General features: G+C 38.9%; 1 protein-coding gene across 5 annotated transcripts in view; it reads left to right on the forward strand.

Moving 5' to 3' along the window:
* Window positions 1-7,870: 7,870 nt before the first annotated feature.
* Window positions 7,871-21,312, forward strand: part of LOC133281118 (ankyrin repeat and sterile alpha motif domain-containing protein 1B-like) — a 305,927-nt gene continuing 292,485 nt past the window's right edge. For 3 of the 5 annotated variants that reach the window (XR_009747384.1, XM_061476330.1, XM_061476332.1), the window contains exon 1: window positions 7,873-8,221. Coding sequence is in view for 4 of the 5 variants with exons in the window: in XM_061476330.1 (XP_061332314.1) it covers window positions 8,088-8,221 (134 nt within the window). In the remaining variant the exon portion in view is untranslated. Of the gene's footprint in view, window positions 8,222-21,312 lie in introns of all 5 variants that reach the window. The other 2 variants (XM_061476333.1, XM_061476329.1) reach the window with 2 other exon arrangements.

Below are 21,312 nucleotides of genomic sequence, written 5' to 3' on the forward strand. Positions count from 1 at the left end.
AATGAGATTTAGGAATTCACTGCATAACCATGTCCTCTCATGCAAAAAAGCAATAACCTTCTTCCCTAGGCAGTACAGGACTAGCTTTTAAATTTTAATAAACACTCTAGAATATTGTTTTGTGGGGCTTGGAAAAGTAATTAAGAATGAAGAATCTTTTTACTGTTGGGCTAACTGAACAGAATATGTCAGGATCCCTAATCTTGTGCTAGGAGCAAAGTATCAGCTTCACAAAATCACTCTCTCTGACAGATTTGGTATTAACTGTTCCTCTTGGCAGGTAGCAGAAGAACACTTAATATCAGAATCATTGTGTGGTTGTGTATGTACTGCACAAAAACATAGTAAGCAACACTCTGTGTATTTTAATTTACATATGAAGACTATATTCAGCTACACTCTTACACAAGGCAGTATCCCAAGTTAAAATAGATTAGCAAGATGATGAGCAAAGCAAATACTTATTGCTTGTGTTGTTTACTGTCAGTGTGTATTCATAGGTAACAGTCGCCACGCTAAAAGGTATTTTATCAGAATAAGAGCACACACAACCACACATAATAAAAAGCAACCCTATGCCTAAATTAAAATGTTTGAATGAAAAAATACATTAATACATTTTAATCCTGTCCCTTGACAATTTCATTGCATTTCCCTAGTTCTTGTATAAGATAAAATAATGGATAATGGTTTTATATTTGCCTTTTCCATACAACTTATCATTTTATATCCTTCTGAATCTCCCTATATTTTTTTTTCTTTTAAGCTGAAGTGGCTTGTAGTCTATTTAGGCTATATGAAGGCTGTACTATACATCTGATTATACCTCTTCTTTACTGTATCCTGCTTAGTTCTGATGTAATCTTTCTGAGACAGGACAAACATAATGGTTTTATACCTTGACATAATGAAGCTAATTTCCTTTCCTAATAGTTCTCAATAATTTTACTTACCATTTTGATTACCATATAAGCATTAAATGGCATTTTCATAGAAACTCAAGATTATGGAGATGTGAAAGCAGTTTTGGAACTGTAGAACAGAAATCCAAAATCTCCCTCCTGTGTTGTGACAGAAAATTATTAGTTTCTTTTGTCAATATTGAATTCCACCTTCTGTTTTGCTATCTGCTAGAATAATGCTATGATGTACACTTTCACACTCAGTCCTAGTTCAAGCTATTCTAAAACCTGCTGCTTTGCTAGCAGACTTTGTTACTTCACTTTTTACTGTCTTCAGAGACTGCTGTACAGTGCAGGTCCTAGGAGAGACCCCTACACCTGCTGTCCTGACAACCTGTCACCACTGTGAAAACTGGCCATTCTTCCATTTTCTTTTCCCTCCTTTAACTGATTGTCCATTCACAAGAGAATTGTCCTTACTCAAGAACAGTTTAGGTTTTTCTAAAACTGCCATTTCACATATGCTCTTTTGACTTCTTGAAAGAACTGTTACAGATATGAGACATGACTTGCTTCTCCAGAAGCTGTGCTGAATCTTCACTACTCTGTGCAGACAGATGTTTACCTATTTGCCAGGCATGGAAATCAGATTTAGTTCCTCAAATCCCTCTTCAAGCTCCTTAATAGTTCCTAGCATGACATTTGGTACCTTCCACTTGTCTAGTACCAAGGTTAACTGAAACACCACCTCATACCTCAGCATTTTAATTTCATGAGTGTTGGTTCTGAGGTTCCTTCAAACTCTTTAATTTGGTCCAGACAGGTTTCACTTACTGATTTGTTTAAAAAAAAAAAGATATTTTCATATGGGACTGTAGCTTGAGTTAACTCCTTGGACTTGGCCTGTAAAAAAAGGCCCTGGCAGCTGAAATCCAACCACACTTTCACCCCATGTCTACTCAAAAAAATCAAATCTGGCTAGACCCAAGAGGCCCATATAAAATCAGCTAGCTGCATCATTTGTGTTAAAAATAACTTTCAAAGTTTAGAAATTGTAAGGATTTTGTAAATTGTATTTGACAACACTATACCCATTTGTTTTTGAAAAAAAAAAACCCAACAGTGCTGTTTGCATTTGGTTCCATGTTAAGTCCCACTGCCATTCCTACTGTCATGTATTTCTCCTTTCAGATTTCTTCCTATTATTCCTAATTCCTAATTGTACCAACCTCTTGGTGCCCAGCTCTCACTCTGACATTTATATGTTTTTCAATCCATATAGACAGTTCTGAGCCTTCCCAGATAATTACCTACATATATTCTATTTTATTCTGTGTGCACAGCTCATTTCCACTAACTGCTCTCTTTTGGACCTAATTAGGTCTGAAGCTGTGTTGCAGAACAGCAGTTAGAATTTCAAATCCATTCTGCTTTATTGGTTATCACAATGCATATCCATGAGCATAAACATACCTGAAAGATGTATGATGTGCAAGTGCTTTCTCAACCATTTGTTTTAATTCTGAGGAGTGATTTCCTTCCTGTATAATAGTTGCTATTAGTAGAGACATGAACAGAATGGAAACCCCTGGCAGAACACCTCTAGCTACACTATTGCCTTATAGTGCCCAGTCCCCCCCTGAGGTGCATTCATGTGCACTACTGTTCAAGAGCCTGGGATAACATTTATGCACAATTTTAACAGCTGTCTGTACTTTTAGTTGCACTCCCTCATCACTATCATATTTCAGCTGAGATTTTTCTGTGATCCTTCTTGCAGACAGCAAAAATCTGATGTGTAAGCAATGTTATACATATCTTTAAGGGAAGACAAGAAGGGGAAAACATTTTATGTCCAAAAGAGGTTCCAGTGTATATCAAAGGTAGAAACAAGTTATTTTTATTGCAACAACTGTGCACTGAGCAGTACAAGCAAAGCTTTAATACTGTATCGTATCTCTCAGCACACTCTGGATTGGGGAATCTAATCAGCATGCCGTTCTTACCAACTTGTATTCACATTCAATTCTGCGGTTCTCTCTAATGCATGAAAAACAGTCTTAGGCATATTTTGATAGCAAACTGATGTAAACCTATGACAGAGCAGAAGGACTGAATGAATAATTATACTGCTAATCCCACCTGCTGTCACACAAGTAATACATGTAAAAAAATGTGCAGATATACCAGTTAACCTTAGCATCTGCCATCAGAGCAAGACTGCAATTGCATCGGAAATGGCACGGCAGACAGATTTGACTTGCTATCAGTACTACCCCATCACTGATTTCTGGAGGCTCAGCTCTCCAGTGCAGACAAAACCTGCAGCCTCTATATATTTGAGACTTTGGGGCAGTGGGGCATTACAGCCCTCTGGGGAATGCAACACGCTTCCCATGTTACGTTTGGATAGCTCTGTAAGTCAGGGTCTGGGTGACAGAATAATAGTTTAATTTCTTGCTCTTCTTCACTGTGTTCACAGCCCCATGACAATGATGTAGTGGGGTCAATCAGTGCAAATGCTGAGACAGTATCTTGCTGCTGTGCAACATCACTAAAGGACCATTTCCTTGCACGTTCTTTTCCATTACAAATTTACACTATGACAACATGCCTGAAAGCAAGGGTTTACAGAAAACATGATCTAATCAGAATTGTATAGTCAGAGATAGGCTTGTTGTGGATAAGTCATCAAAAACGGCTTTTTCCTTACCTATTACTTCAGCTTCTACTTAAATCTGGTGAGTCCAAGCATTCATGCATTCTTTTGAGACCATAGCACTCTTGGTCTTTTTATATTCCTAATGAGTTAGGCCTAGTACTGTCAATTTTTGTAATTTTCTTTCACAGTGGAGGAGGATGTAGGACCTATTTCATATTTCAGTGGTGAGAGCATGTGAGTATTATGGTATGTCCTAGTTATCTGAGTACCTGTCCATGGTGTCTGTCTACCTTCTGAGCCTATCACTGAGGAAGGCCTTCAGACAGAGGCTGATGTGAATCTGCGTTTCAACCCAATAGGGAACTGGAACATGATGTGCATTCACACATGGCCTCAAGAGCTCAAACATGCTCCTTTGGACTTAGCCTCTGAGCCTGATGTTAAGGTATCTCCTAGAGAAGCAGTGCAAACACAAAGCTAGTCAGGGTTGGTTGAAATTCATTGTGTACTCTTTTACACTACTGTAAAGAGCAAAAGACAGTATCAGGCCTGAAGTACTCTTGCCACCTAGGTGCATGAGAAACAGCACTTTCTCTTGGGCACTTTGCAACCTTTGTCCCTGACTTCCCATGGGTGTATAAACATGAGAATAATAATTAGGCTAATTTATTTTCTAATGCCAAACATTTTGAGCTCGCTCTCAGAATATCTCTCAGGATTTTTAATAGGGATCTTAGACATTCCTTAAGTCTAAATGAGAGAACTGATAACAGACAGTCCTGAAACATGATGTTAATATGTTTGCTATTCTACACAACTATTTTTGATATCACAGATTTTATTTTTTTTCAATACTAGCAACTCAGGTTTCCATATCCCTTCCATGCTTCCTGCTTGAAAATAGAGAAGGGAAAGTCATAAAATGTTAGAAAGCACACATTTAATTTGCCTTTAAGTGTGCGAGGGTACAGGAGGAAAAAATTAAGAAGTTGTTACCCTGAAAAGAGAACAAAGCCAAGTGATAGTTGCACTGTAAAAACATAAAGGAAAGTCACTGCTTATTATAGTCAATCCCAGGCCTTTCAAATGACAAACCAGCTGAAGAATTTCTAGGTAGGCTAACTGCTCTCTCTCTGGTATTTAGAAAATGGAAGAAAACAGAAGGTAGGGCATATGTTGTGTTAAGAGAAATTTTCAGATTGAAGGTGTGATGCCACTTAGACACTGACAGCTGCAGTGGTCATAACTTAAAATGTCTCCGCAAATACTAAAATCATAGATTCAAAATTCTGTTGTAGTACGTAACAGCACTGCTCAAAAAGCATACAATGTTTTGAAAGACCTCATGGCTGTTTGACAAATTATTTTTCTCATCTGTAGCTGCTGCAAATTATAAAGCTATGTTTCTACTTTCTAGGTCTAGTTAACATATTTATCATACATACAATTTTCAACGCTACACAGTGTTGTCCCACTATTACCAGAACAAAGAAATGGAAATCATTTAAAACCACAAAGGAGTCCACCTGATCTCATAGATTTGACCATCTACATTCAACTCAGTCTCAATTTTTTTCTTTACTACAGTCCACCATCAATTTCATCTCTGGAAACAGACCAAAATATGTTCTGAATTCTTCATGCCAGTAGCCCTTAGAACTCATCCATGTTTAACCCTTTCATTAAACAGTTCTGTTAAATTCTTTTTCACTTTTCAAATTGATAGAATAACTGCTTTCTGCTCTATTTTGCTAATGAAACTACATCCTCTGCTTGGATTTTGTAGTTTTGTTGGGCACCAGGCTGACAGGTTTACTGGGGTATGTTTTGAGTCTTGCTACATTCATAACATCCTCCTGAATCTGCTGGCTACTGCATGCATCTGCTGCATTGATATTTCTGTCCTGGTTCTCCAAACTGCTCTTCAGCAGCTTGCTGGATGATCTTTTCAATTAGAGCATAGTCTTGAGATTTTATTTTCCCAAGAAGAATTATGTAACATTTAGACTGAGTCATATTTGCCATCTGCTAATCCGACCACATCAACAATACAAATTCTTAAAAAACCCAGTTTTCTTTAGTATCTGCTTCTAATCTGACTTTTCACCAACAGGCAAGTTTAGGCACATACCCCTGCCTTATGATTAGCTCTTCACAGCATACTGGCACCTCTTCAGAGGCTCTCAGCAAACTTAAAGAAATCCATTCCTGCAGAGCATTCCAAGGATACATGTGAGTTTATCAGGCAATGCATGTGATCACATACAAAACCAAATGCAAGGCAGAAATAGAGGGAAATTATGGCTACCTTAACGGAGGACATCAAGAAGCTTCAAAAGCAGGGGTATTCTTAGTTTATGGCTAACTTTGGAACTAGTTAATGCTTGAGTGGGTGGTAGCAAGATACATAACTTTTTATTCCAGCTTTAAATTACTGTTTTCCACTGTGACTCTGCTGTGACTAAGGACTTAAACTGTAAATCCTAATTCATGCGATTATACATTTATTTGTTTAAACCATAATGAAACACACACGTTCACAGTTTCAGACCTTAGAATTGCTATTTATAACACACTCTTTCAATCAGAAAGGCCACAGTTAGAGAATCTCTCCACCGAGTAATTTTATGCCAGTGCTCAATTCCGTGTCCTGTTGACAACATTGGAGGAGACATCATTTCACATCCTGAAAATGCCAAACTGTGTAAATTACATTTTCTAGCTAAAAAATAGATACTGTTTTGCTGCTGTGGACAACTATACTGGAACAATAAATCCCCATGATGGTATTTTTTTTCCTTTGTAAAAGAAAATCAGACCCCTGAAAGGAATTTCTGTTACGAGATTAAAACTGTTTCATTATCTAATAAAAATATAAAAAACACCTGTAAAACTGGTACTGACGGGAGCTAAACCAAAACATTTGTGAAATCCACAAGGATCTTTCCATTGACTTGAATGTACAATAGGTCTGGAGTAATTAACACTCTCTCTGGGAACATTAAAATCCTGCCTACCACGATGTTTTGCTATTGCTGCACTTCACATTTTGAGAGCACAGTTCATGAAAGAATGCCACTGATCTCAGCGGGGGAATGGTAAGGGTCTTACTTTCCTGTTGTACCTATGGTTCTGCCTGCACAAATGACAAAACTAAACCAGGAACCTGGAGCTGCAATTTTGCTTTTCAAGTATACACTGTATCCAACGGGGCATTAAACAAGGATGTGCCTGCGAACTGGAGAGCACTGAGTATTTTCATCATAGCTTGTAAGAACATGAGCCATAAGGAACGACTGAAGTCATACAATTCAAAAGGTGACATGTTTTGAAACCCGTAACAGAACCAGGAGTACCAGAAGGGATGACTGGATCTGACAGCAAGCACATTCGGTTATACCTCCCATCCTTCGACACGTTACAAAGCCAGGATCCCGGCCTGACGGGTGTGAGCAGTCCCGCCTGCCCGATTCACCGAGCCAGCACCTCAGTGCTGCTTCCGACCTCGGCGGGGCCCGCGCTTTTCGTCTGCACCGGTTCGCCCAAGGGAGCGGGCTCGTACCTGTGCCGGGGCCTCATACACACATACCGCCACGGTACCTTAACCCCACCATACCTTGCCTCAGCACGCACCTCCGGCCTGCCCGCACCCCACAGCCTCGCCCCCTGCCGCGCCCAGCGCTGCGCCTGGCACCGCAGCCGCGGGAAGACACCCCCCCTCGCCCCTTCACGCAGAGCCCTCCCTTCCCCTTCCGCAGCGCAAGGAGGCGCCAGCTCCCAGACGCTCTCCCGAAGCACCTGCGGCCGCCGGCCCTGCTGCCGCGGCCGCCCCGCTGAGCGTTGACGCTGCCGCCGCGGCCGAGGGGGGGATGCACCTGCCCGCTCCCTTCACCCGCAGCGCCGGTGGCGGCGCCGCACAGCAGTGGAGCGCCCGGCACTGCCGTTGCTGAGGGGCGGTTTGTAGGGCGGAGGCGCGCAGCTCTCGGCGGCAGCGGCGAGGGGCTGGGGCAGGCGGAGGGGGGCATCCAGCCCGGGCAGCCACTGAGAGGGCGCCAGCCGCGTCTCCCCAGCAACGAGCCTGGCGAGTCAGCGCTGCGCCTCCGCCCCCCGTCCCTCCCTTCTTCCGTCCCTCCGTCCCTCCGTCCGTGAGGGTCGTTATCACCCTCAGCCCGGCCTGCCACGGGCACGGGGGCTGGGGCTCTCCACTACCCCCCCGCCCCATCTTCTCCGGCTCGGGGCCGTGCGTACATGGGAGTGGGGCGGGGGGGTGTCTTTATTGGCCTCGTCCTCCCCTCCTTCTCTTCCACACTCCACCCAGAAATGATCCAGTGAAACTAGGAGGAGGTGATTCTCCTCCTCCCTCCTGCTGCTGCTCCTGCTGGTCTGGAAGGGACTGCAGGAATCTGCTCTGAGGCAGGGTCTGGGGAGGGGAGAGCGCTCTGAGGAGAGAGGGGCTGCCGTGGCTCGGGGTGCAGCTCTCCTGGTGCGCGGCGGGGTGCGAGGGGGCTGCTTGGTTCCTGACCATGGGAAAGGACCAGGAGCTGCTGGAAGCTGCTCGCACTGGGAATGTGGCTCTGGTGGAGAAACTCCTCTCTGGGAGGAAAGGAGGGATCCTGGGCAGTGGATCTGGAGCTATTCCCTTATCCAGCTTACTGAGGTAGGGACATCGTTCCCCGTCAGATGCTGGGGATATTAACCTCTTCTTCCCTATCACCATCATCGCCCCTCTCATCTTCATTTTCATTCCTGCATCCTTCATAGTAACAATAAATCATTCACTGTCTCGCCAAGTACAAGTGTGCCTGTGTTTAAAGTCACAGGCAGTCATTTTATTAATATAGTGATACTGAATTTCTTGCCTTCGATGTGTCTGTAGTGTACTCGTTCATTCTGTTTCTAGCTGCGGTGCAGAACTTGTATTTTTATTGCTGGGTTAATATGCACAATGTGCTAATTACCCTTCCTTTGATATTTCATCTTCAAATTGCTACTTCTAATCATAGATGGAAGCGTTAATCATAGACGAGGCATTGCATTGTTGAATTTTGTGTAAAAAGCCAGTGCTTCACCCCATACCCTCGCTGGTAGTTGCTACCCTCACTTGCAGAAGACATGAGCCTACCCACAAAGAAAGGGAATTTTTATTTTCTTAATGAGGTATCATAGAGGTGTAAAACTTACAGAGCAGGTTAGGTAAGAGCAGCATTACTTTCAAGGTTCCTGGATTTGGTGGAGTGAAACTGGGTTACTGGCCATGTTGGATGGAAGACTTAACTTTAGTCATTAGTCATATCTCAGGCAATTCCCAGCATGGCTTTGATGTTAAGTTTCATCATGCTCTTATTTAAGAGCATTAGCACAAGCTTTTATGACATTTGACAGTATTCAAACAAGAGGAGGTCTGCAGCACACAGTCTAGTGCTAGTGTTCATTACTACACTAGGCATAGCAAAAGAAGACAAAATGAACTGTAACACTGTTGACCTAGAACTTCAATAAACACAGATTTTGGTTGGTTTGTTTCGGGTTTTTTTTTGTTTTTTTGTTTTTTTTTCTGTAAAGAAAAGCCCTAGAGAAATGGAAATTGCTTAAATGAAAATATTTTTGCGATTCTATTGCCAGTACCTCCTTGTCTGGTATACTAATACGTTGTTTCAGTGTTCCACATCTGAGGAAATTTAGTGCAACTGTCCAAATTATACCAGTCTAAACTCTTATTATAAAGTCTTGCTGGTTTTAGTACTGTATACAATCACAGTTCGGGTTTACCAAAGTTCTGTAATGCCCCAGTTCAATTAGTTATTGCACCATTGTTGAATTACTAGTCCATTGACCAAAATCAAACCACGCCATTCAATTATTTTTTGTGCTGTACTTCAACAGGCTGATTAGCAAGGAGTATGCCAAATAATTCATTGAATTTAAAATGTGAGTTGTCTTAAATTGTGGTACCCATTTTTTAGTAAGTACAGCTGTAAGTTCACTTCAGTACAATGACTAGCCATTTATAATCCAGTTCTGCTGTGTGATTTGTGTAGTGACTTTCTTCAGGGCTAATGCCTGTGCTATATTCTTGCACTGTTACTTTCATTTTGTATAAGTTCTGTATATCCAGAGGGACTGTATTTGCTTGTGTTTTTTATTAAGCAGAAGCGTTTTACTTTGTGTATATGGAACACATTAGCCACGTGTCTTTTACAGATGGGTCGTGACAGTCATTGTTTGTTACTCACACTTTTAAGTATTTTAGGTTGTAAACTCAACTGTAGTGTTTTTTGTTTGTTTTTTTTTTTTTTTTTTTGGGGGGGGGGGGGGGGGGTGTTTTTTTTTGTTTTTTTGTTTTTTTTCCGGAAGTGCACTTAGCTTAAAAGGAAGTAAGGCAAGGTAAAACATGCACTGTTTTATTTATGATATTTCTTACCAATGCTATCTAGAATGTCTCTGGCTTCTGTAAATGTAAATTCAAGAATTACAGGTAAAAATTTAGCATACCACTGCTAAGATATTTCTATTTATAAAGAAGTTATTTGAATACATTTAAAAAGAATTCAGTAATCGATTGATGCATAACCATTCACAGACTAACACACTATTGAACATAACGTGTTTCAGAGGGAGTCTTAAATTTCATTGACTTCACCAAGAGCGCAAAGTAGAAACTACTATGCATTATAAAAAGTGTTTTGAAGAAAAAATTATACAAGCTAGGTATTTTAATATACCTTTTTTTGGAGATGTTGCATGATCTGACTGATGCCAGTAATTATGGATTAAGCCCAGAATGACCCCCAAGATTAAGGTAGAATCTATCTTGGTACAGAGCACATGGAAAACAAGAAAGTACTGAAAGGGAGTCATGCTAACATCTTGATCCTATTTAGGAAATCAACACTTACTGAAAACAGAAATCTTGTAAAGAGCCGTAATTGTAAAGTGTAAAAGTTCAAATTTGAGATTTGGAGGATCTGAAGGATTTTTTAATAGAAAACTAATTGAGGTAGCTTACAAGTAGAGCTATACTAATATTTTTTGCATACAGTTTATTAGACTAAAACCTGCTTTTGAAAGTTACAATAAAGAACATAGAAAAAAATACAGGGACGTATTTTTCTTCTTCTTATGAAATCTTTACAGCACATTGTGTTTGACAGTAACTCCTGGTGTTCATTGATCATAACTGTTGCTCAATTCCTAAAATGGTGTCCCAGAACTGTACCTGTCCCATTGTGGTGAGAAAGGTCTATTTTACTTTTTCTTTCTCCTTTTGGCAATGCTGTTCCTACCATTAGGCTGGAAAAGTCCTTCAGCAAACAAATGGACTAATACTGTGCCTGATACACTGGTCTAAGTAGCAGTACGCATTCCCTTTGAATTTCTTCTAAATGCTGAAGACAACTCAGTTTATGTGGCTGAGCTCTCTATGGCTTGATACTTTTGTTTTGATGGAAATTTGCTTCACAGTAATTATGCACCTTGTGAATGACATATAATATTCATGAATTGACAAATGCACATTGATTATTATCTGAAACAAGGAGCAAACTATCTGAGCTCTGATTTTCTGTTTACATTTTTATATCATTTTTCTTCTGCCTTTCACTGTATTTTATGGTACTTGGGGGGAAAAATATGGCAAGCTTTTGTATGGTTGTTTTATAGTTGAACTTATTCATTGATGTTAATTGCGGACTAAATTACCTAGTTTTTAAAGGGCTGACTTCTAATTTATAGGTCATTATATTAAATCATGACTACAGTTAAGGAAAACAACATTGTTCCAGAAGGCTATTTAAGCACACATATAAATATATGAATGAATTCCCGCGAGGATTTAAAACATGCTTAAAGCAGAGTATGGTCAAAGCACATAAATATGATACATCCTTAAGTAAAAGGTCATATGCACCCAGATATCTGTAAGAGATACTATGTAAGGCCTCATGCCCAAATAGATTATATAGAGCAATGACAACTAATCAGTGATGTTTGGCTGTGTGCACCATGTAACTTGCTCCAGTTCAGGAGGAGCATTGAAAGTCTCTGGATCAGTTTGTGGCCCTCTACCGCAATCTCCATACTTTGCTCTGGAATATAAAGATTGTGGGTAAATATATGGCAGGTGAATTCCTCAGATGCAAAAGTTAGCATAAGGTGTTGCAGCATAGTAGAGCAAGTATAATGCTCAGTAAACGCCTGGCATAGAGTAATTTAATTGCTTAAACCTGGGTTTTGGAATTTCAGATGCCCATGAGTTTCCAAGGCATCTGCATGGGCTGAGGGACTTTAACAAAGAGCCACGACCTGGGGAGATAACATTCAAATTCAAGGTGGGATACACTAGGAAATCTAAAGCTGTGTTACACTGGTGTGTAGGCTACAGTCTCCAACCCAAAACATCAGTGCAGCACAAGGACCTGTTCTTTTACTATGAATCAAGGACATTTTGATATCTCCTAACAGTCAAGAGTTCAGAAGGCCAAAGTGTAAGGGAAGTTTATTTTCTCTGTTTCTTTTGGGATTCCACTTCCTGGAATTGTCATATGTTAGTATACTTCATATTGAAAGAATATATGTCTTTTAGGTGTGTAATGGAGTGCAAAGAGAATTTTCACGGATTTTAAAATTATTTCATTGGCTTTTATATTATTCCAGTGTAAACATGAAAATTTGAGAGTGAAATCCACAGTCTCTCTAACAGAATGTATCATTCAATTCCTTGTGTATTCCAAATCCTTAAATGTAAATTAAATGATTTAAAACATTAAAAGAGTAAAGTGTTTCTAACAAAACTGGTATTTTTAATTTACTTAATTTGATTATCTGTATATAAGTGACATGTTTTTATTGACTAACCAGGTTTCCATTACTAGACAGAGACAGGCTTTGTTTCTTTCAAATTATTTTAGGAAGAATAACTTTGAAGGTTTTCATCTCAGAGGTTTATATCTCATAGACCTTATATCATTTTGCCACATGCAGTCAGGTGCATGCCTTTTTGTCCTACTAATATGTGACAACCCAAAGAAAAATTGATAGTTCTCGATTAAATGCTAATTTTTAGTCTTTTTATACTTTGCATGTTAAAAGAGCTTTGGATTTTTAACAGGCCTATGGAATAGAATATGAATTAATGTGAAGTGGCACAGAGTGGTAGGGAAGGATGAGTTGGCCCTTTCTTGCTCTTTGTTGGCTGCTGCCATAACACAGCATGGGAGGGCGGAGCAGCCTGCATGGAGCTGGTTTTTTCCCCTTCTACACTTGGCAGACTGTGGCAGGGAATGGCTCCATTCTTTGCTTATCCTTACTTAGCGCAGCTACACAGTGTATAGGCCTGGACCAAGATATTTCTCTTCTAAAGTATAAGAAAACCAGCAAGCAGATTGTCAGCCTGCGAGTTGCAATCTGTTTTCTCATCTGTTTCTCAGAGCAGTGTCTTGCTTGCAGCAAAGCCACAGTTCAGCCTGATGGCCTCATTGCATGCTGAGAACCACACAAATCTACTTCTATCCTTTTGCAGAGCCCTGTGATTCATTCATCTTCCTGTGCAAAATCAGATCACACTTCTGCTTGTAGGGCAGAAAGTATTTAAAATACTGAAATACTTTATGAAGCTTGAGTTAAAATTATAAAGTTGTTTTCACATTATAATTTAAATAACAAATGGATCACCTTATCAACAAAAATAAAGGGACTAGTTCTGTGTTTCATTACAAATAGCATTATTTCTTTACAAATAATGTTTATTAAAGTAAGAGAAACTTTCTTAAGTTGATTTAGAGATTGTTTTATATGAGGATTGCAGTAGCAGGGTTCTGGGCTTGCATACTTCTGAAGTCACTTACTTACGTGTTAGAGGGTACTAATTTCAGACAACTGGGGCAGATAAAAAAATGGCAACTGTTTGTTACATATAGGTCAAGGGGGCATCCAATTAGTCTATGATTATTTCTAATTTTAATTACTTTTAATGAACGTATGGAGGATTTTGTACTGATGTCCCAAGCAAAGACCAGCATTCCCAGATTACCCAATTACCATCTTTGTCCTGTTAGAGAAGGAATATTAAGTCTTTTGGGGACATAATTTTTCTTCCTTTTGTCTTTCAGTATGATATATAAATCACAGCAATACTTTATGCTGTTTGCTGTTAGTACTAATTAATTGCTACCTTGATTCTGCATGTTTGCCCAGTCAAATGTATGAGCTTCTCTGAAAACTCCACCTTCATTTTGTTATTGTCCATCTTTCTTAGACTGATTTTTATTTCTCATAAATGCTTTCAATTAAAGTTTAGACAAAATTTTATCTATGGAATTCCTTAGATTCCTTCACAAATTTGAAACATTTACAGTATGAAAAAGTAGCAATGTGGGCAGTATCAAGGACATCCGGTAGAAATATTTTTATGGGCAAGGCATTTCACAAAGTTTGTGTAATAAATCTTCCCTAGGAGCTCAGAATGATCCTGGATGCACAGCTCTGTAGTTAATCTCTATAGATAAACTTCTCACTTCTCCTTTTTTCAGATCTTGTTTTCTGAGTATTGTTGAATTGTGTGTCATATTGTTTTTTAAATGTTAGATCAAATGTAAAAAATAACCAGCAAGAACTGTAGATCTAGTGTAAAATCTACCGAGGTCATACTATCTGCCCATAGATAGATAGGATCAATACCAGTGCTACTGGTATGTAGCAGTGCTGGGAGGACTGATGAAGGATATGATGGAGACAGAAAGATTGATAAGAGCAATTTTACAAGCATATTAAGGAAAGGATAAAAAAAAAAGAACAAAACACCAGAAAGCTGAAGTGTCATAACTTAAAATAATTCTTTCAGAATTCTAGAATTCTTAGGCACTAGATGGCTAGTGTCTAAATCTGCAGAGGACCATATAAATGCGTTGTGATCACTATCTTTTTTTCCCTCTGGTCTGATGTTATGATCTTAGTAGTTTGGTCATTAAGTAGAATTCATGTTGCTTTATACATTTTAAAAATTGATATGTGACAGTGCTGCCTTTAAGTGGTAGTGATGTAGCAGAACTAAGAGTGGAAATAAATGAAATGAAATTAAGAATGATGTAATCTGAAAGGTCTGCTATCCTGTGACTAGTCAAGGTTGGAAATACGATGATGAGCAAATACAGATGCTTTTAAGACAAGCATTTTCACAGTCACTGCACTAGTGATCAAGAAGAACGTAACCATGTTTCTAAAAATCTACAGGTAGATTATTTGCCTCAGTTTCAGTTTGTATGGGTATTCATGGATGAGCTATTAAGGAACTACTTATAGTTCTAGACCATTTTTTATTGCTCTGACACAGGCACTGCTTTAATTTATGATACTGGTATATAATCCCTAAGGGACAAAACAGTGTGGAGTGCATTTACACTTCCTTTACTTCAGCAAGGTTAGCTTGCTCACCTGGGGAGGTGACATATGCAAGAGTTCCACAACTGGAATTCCCTTCTGCTGGACACTTCCAATCAGTGTACACATCCTAATCCTTTTTATTACTTTAAGGTAAAATAGTTTGACAACTCTTAATGTTAAATATACAAGTAAATGAGCAGTGTTAATTCCTGCCTACTGATACGTTATTTTCATGTACCTGGATCCTTTGGGGAAGTAGGGGATATATTTTGTTTGAACTTCATAGCCTTTGTGGGAAGACTTTTATTACTTTTTTTTTCCTGATGACAGTATTTTCAGTATCTTTCCTTTACATTTAAGAAGTGATACAGCAACTCTTCTGTACTTAAATTAAAACTTACGAATTTCTAATAATGTACATGTATCTAATATAAGAAAGGTTCTATGAGATTTAGTTCCATGAGATTGTGATTTTATTAAAATAATTTTACGCTGTTTTCTATTTATTGCACATATGTTTTCAGAAAAAGGAAAAAATACTAAAAATGACATAATGAGTGCAGTTTGGTTCCAATAGGGGTAGCTATGATTCTAATTGTGTTGATACCTGTCCTAGGTGTCTTAAGTTTCCATTACGGCCAATAGAGATCTAATCAATGCAGTTAGGGAGCATACAGAGTGATTCAGATCACCACAAAGTATAAAGTGAATAATTTTATTTCAAACTGAACCACATCCCAATTTAAATATTTTTTTGTAGGCAAAAATATTTCAGTGGAGAACAGGAAAACAATTCTAATTAAAGGTATATTTAGAATATGTATAAATGACCACTTAAATAGCGAGGTTAAAACAAAATTTGAGTAGAATTTCCTTCCTGATTTTATAGCTGATCTATGTGAATTCAAAATTAGCAGTCATTAGATACTGACCGAGCAGAATCATGGATGTGTGAAATTAGAGATACATGAAAAATACATAAAATGCATGATGCTGTATCACATAAGGTTTGTTGCAAGTGCACCAAGTGTGCAAGAATGGAATTAGAAAAGCATCAGGTGGAGTTAAAACTGGTAACGGATGGGAAGGGCAAAAGTATGTTGACAGCAAAAGAAAATATGGACCTACTGCTCAGTGGGGCAGGAGACAAAGTACATGGAAAAGGCAAGGCACTCATTGCCTTTTCTGCTTTGGGGTGGTTTTTTTTTGGTGGTAAAGTTTGACTTCCCAGGTTCCTGAGCCTACTAGCAAAATTTGTGTGGCAATGAAACATGACCCACAGTAGAGGAAGATCAGGAGAAGCACTTAGAACCAATGTTACTGTGAGGCCACTATTATCTTTGGAGGATCATGTCAAACAAGGTAAGTTTCTGGTGACTGGAAAAGGAAAATGTCATGCTCATCTTCAGAAAGGCAAGAGGAAAGTTCTAAATCATAAGGCTCATCAGTCTAACCTAAGTCCTGATGACAGTTACAAAGCATATCCTCATGGAAGTAATTTCCGGGCACACGAAAGACAAGAACATGATTGGGAACAGGCAGCATGGATATACCAAGTTCAAATCATGCCTGACCCACCTTAATTGCTTTCTCCAGTGAGAAAACTGCTTCTGTGGACAAGGCAAGAACTGTGAATGTTGTCTAACTTTGCTTTAGAGCAGTCTCTTTCAGTTGAAACAGTGAGTGATGGACTGAATAAGAGGATGGTAGGATGGGTGGAAACTTGGCTGGACTGTATGGCTGTGAGGGTTGTGATCAATAGTACAAAATCCAGCTGTTGGTGTCATTAGAAAGTTTCTCAGGATCCAAGGGCCAGTGTTGATTGCAATGTATCAAGTATAGCAGGTCTGCAGATGATACCAAACTGGGGAGAAAAAATTCATGGGAAGAATTGCTATTAGAAGGGACCTGAACAGGCTGGAGAAATAGGCTGATTGGAGCATCATCAGATTCAGCCAAAGCCACAGTGAAGTCCTTCGGCTGGAAATGTATAATCTCTTGTTCCACTACAGGCTCTTATGCTGGAGTTGGACAAGTTTTTGTGGTTTTCTTCTTTTTCTGTCATATTAGTGATTACAAAAACGTCAATATCACATTTGGTCTTTGAGTTTACACAGTAGTAACTTCTTTTTCCTGTAAGAATGGTATGATTGGTTCGCGGATTTTTTCCTAACCTTTCATAGCCCAGACAAGTGCTGAATAAGTTAAGTTGTAAAGTATTCATGTCACCGCATGAAAAGTGTCCAGGAAATAGATGTCTTTTCGAGAAAGTAAAAAAAGTATAATTTTATAAATTAGAATTGGGAATATCTTCTGGAATAGGTATTTTCCTTCAGCATATTGTCTGAATTTCAAGTCTTTGTGATGTAACTTTCCAGTGTGTTTATTATTGGTAGTTCTGAGAGCTAACTATGAGTTTAATGTCTTCCATGTTTACTTGCTGAGTTGTAAGGGTCCTTGTTTTTATCTTTAGATGCCACTAGATACGAGTTGTGGAACAGTGTGTCTAAATTATTTTTGCAGTTTAAACCCCCCCAACACATTAATAATAGCAGTTTGACCCTAGAATTTCAATGAAGTCATTGGTAAGGTTTCCTAAAAAACGTAATTTACACTTATTTTTAGTTTTCAATTTTCTCGAGTAATTATTTATCCACTTCCATATCCTCCTTGTCATCTGTATAGCTAATTTGTCAGATTATGCTCGTAAGTAATTTGCAATCACTCTGCTTCCTGTTTTGTGCACATTTATGTGCAGAACAGTATCTTGCATAACCAAGTGGTAATGATCTGCCAGGCATCTTCTCACATAATGTGCATAAGTAACATTTCAGAGAACAAAATACACCAAATGGAGAAATAAAGCATATGGTATATAGTATATGTATATGTTAGAAATCTGTTGTTTGCCTGTCACAATAGTTAAATCTATCCCCTCTATTTTTACTTTTATGTACGTCTTGATTAAGTCGTGACATAAGCAGAAAATGAAGGCTCTAAAGGATGGAATCAACATGTGTTCTGGGTTAGGAGATGTGGCTAAGACAGGTGGGGAAAGAAAACTGAATAGGGTTATTTAGAGTGTTTTGGCCAGCAGGCTGTATATAAAAATCTGAAAAGGCTGGAGTGCTAGAAATGTTTGGTAAGAGAAATGGGTGTAAGAATTGGGAATAAGAACTGAAAGTGATTGACCATGGAAGTTAGCACTGGTGAGGAGCAGAAGAGACAAGTTTAGGAAACGAGAGACAAGGAACAGGGCAAAAGGAGTTACATTTAGCAGAATAAAAGGAAAATATATATTCACTGAAATATAGTTTTCAGTCAAAACTTGGAGTTTTCATATTTCCTTGCTATAAGAGATATTTCTGAAATGCACCTGCAAACTGTCTCATTCTCTTTTAATGTTAAAATAGACAGCAGTTAATAACATGCCATCAGTCATTCCATTAGGTTAGGTGGAAGAGGTTGTTGTGATGGATATAGAGAGATCCTGAATCACCTAGTAAAATTTTGCGGAGATGACACCACATGGAGAAATTTCAGGAGTTTTAGTTGTTGGTGTTTTGTTTTGGTTTTTTTTTTTTTATTAAGGGTAAAAATAAAGTTGCGGGTGCAGTTTTTGTTCAGCCCCTTGAATATAGGTTTTATTTTTATTTTTTGTAATGATACAATCCTGTAGTGTTTTCTTTCACAAGGTCCTTACGTCAGTTGTCGCCCAGGATACAATGCTCATTGAATAAGCAGTTATTCAGTGGTTTCTATCCTTCGGTTTCAATGGTTAGCCCCAAGCCTTATTTACTGCACACAATTCAAACTCTTCTCTAGAAAAAGAATGATTTATTTTTCTCCTGGGCTTTTCAGTGGTGTTTGTCACTGTAGTATCTGACTGCTTCACAACATTAATAAGTTTACTGTCACAGTACTTCCATGACTGGGTAAGGGTGTTAATATCTGCAGTTCAGAAATGCTAACTGAAACACAGTTAGATTATGGTGAGAAGTATCCACTGACTTGGTGTTTCTAACTGGTGACTACAAAGACCTCATTTTTCACAATATTAGTATAGTTATTGTAAAATATAGGCATGCCTCTTCTTGGTCAAGATGAAGGTCCATCTAACCAAGTAGCCTTCTCCAGTATAAGAGGCTGGTCTTTAAAGAATATAGCAGCAAAGCAAGCATATAGTAAGTAGTACTTCCTCCAGTGTACTCTCACAGCTTCCAACAATTTACAGCAGCTTTGTGAGACAGATGTATTGTCCACCCTGGTGGAGGTGCTCCTGCAGCAGGTGGCTGAGCTGCGGGATGCTATTAATAGACTGCAAGATGTCAGGGAAGCTGAGAGTAAACAGGAACGCTTGCTCCTGGCCCAAACTGTGCAGGGGCCTCGAGCTTCACCTCTACCTCATGAAGGAAAGAAGGAGGTCGTTAACCTGGGAAGCTCGGAATTAGTGACAAAAAAAAAAAAAACAAAAAAAGAAGGAAAAGGACAACCAAAAGCAAGGGGCTTCCCCCTAAATCCCCTGTCCCCACGCAGAACCGCTTTATAACAGCAGTATAAACTTTGTGATGTATTTCCAATGTGTCTGTATTTTTTTTGCCTGAAAATGAACTGCTGCAGCATTTGCTTCTCTTCTTGCTTCTCTGTCTTGCTCACCTGGTTGTAATAGGGCACAGATTTAGGAAATAAGTTTTAAGAAAAGCAAGTAAGGTTGCTAAGAAATGCCTACTTTCTAAACAGCCCAGTGAACATCCTCTTCATTAGGCTGTCTACTTCAGAAACCTCCAGGGAATAAATCAACTAATTATGATAGTGGTAAGAGACAAACAGAGCTATCTTTCCCTTCCGTCAGTGACTCAATATTGTTTTCATAGATTTTTTTCTCCTCATCAAACCTGCTTTTACCATTATAACTTGTTTTTGTCCCCTTCCTTTCTCAGTGTGACACCCAGCTTGGAAAGGGGGGGAAAGTTAGGAAAAGAAGAATCCTGAATCCTGAGTTCCTTATGCCAGCCTTGAAAAAGAGGATATTATTGCAGATACTCAGCCCAAGGTCAGGGATTCCAGTATAAAAAAATATGAAGATCTAAGTTAATGCTTTTGGAGAATGCAAAAGGCACTAGATTTGACAATGGCATGGGAAAACTGAACATAATCAGGGCAGAATTAATTGGGAAGCTTGAAGGAACAGACTCAGGGCTGGACAAAAGTTACAAGATCGGGGATACAGGATTGATTTGGGAACAGGGCATGATGACTTGCTGGACAAAGAGGAAAGGTTCCACTTTTGTAACCTTTCTCAAAGACTGATGAAATCTAAGAAGTGTTAAATTTATTTAGAGGGTGACAAGAAAATACACATGCATGGTTGGATGTTGTCTGGTCTTTGTCCGACAGAGCTGCAGCACATGTGAATAAATCTGCCTAGCTGCTTGGGAAAATGCCAAAACCAGACCCACCAGCTCTGAAAAAGCAGAATAAGAAGTTGAATCTCTTTGTGGTATTTCTGTTTAAATGTGTTCTTGGGTTAAAAAAAAACTCAGGAAAGAATGAGACAGCAGGCCTCAGGATTACTCTTTAAAGGATGGAGCTTGTGTCAAGACCTCTTTAGAAGCATACTACTTTGGCTGTCTTCAGTTCATAGTAGCTAATTGCCCAAATCTCCTTTGAAAATACTACTTTCTTAAATAACACAATATGTCACCATTTCTGGGTAAGTTCCAAATAAATTCTAACGAGAAATTAAGAACAATCATTCCAGAAGGTCAGCTCATAGTACACATCTTTCTCTAAGTTTCACTTGACTTGTGAGATTCCATGGCATTGTCAGTAGTTTCAGGAACCGTCATGCAGCATGCATTGTTGAATCTCTGGGATTCTTGGAAAAGTCCAGAATACAGCTGAAATCTTCCTGAGAAAAATGAACCTTTTGGTAAAAATGACAATTCATTATATTTCTGAAAAGTATCTTCAGTTATTTTTTGGTCTTTGGGGGTTTCCTTTCTCAGCCCCGTAGAAAGCAGTGTCTGTACCAGATTTTATTTGAGGCTATTTCAGTACCACACTTATTGGGCATCAGATGAGCCTCCTATAAAGTGTATAAAATTCTGCAAAGGATTGGTTTATTTTCAACTATAACTAAAAGACAGATGCTACCTTTCAAAGCAGCTGGACTGACACTCACACAGGGAGTTGTCAGGGGCTATTTTAAATGAGTGCAGATTTATCAGAGCCATGAAGCAGTCTCTGTTAGCACTGCTCCGTGCATTTTTCTAATCATATGCAATTTTAGTCACACGACCTAACATTTAGATCATCACAGGCAGATGCACTATAATTTTGATGATAAATCTCTTTCCCTTTGCACCTCTA

This window comes from Pezoporus flaviventris, unplaced genomic scaffold (genome assembly GCF_033815535.1).
Source record: "Pezoporus flaviventris isolate CSIRO_AGI_PZ_B2104156 unplaced genomic scaffold, CSIRO_AGI_Pfla_v1 ptg000096l, whole genome shotgun sequence".
NCBI classification, from domain to species: Eukaryota; Metazoa; Chordata; class Aves; order Psittaciformes; family Psittacidae; genus Pezoporus; species Pezoporus flaviventris.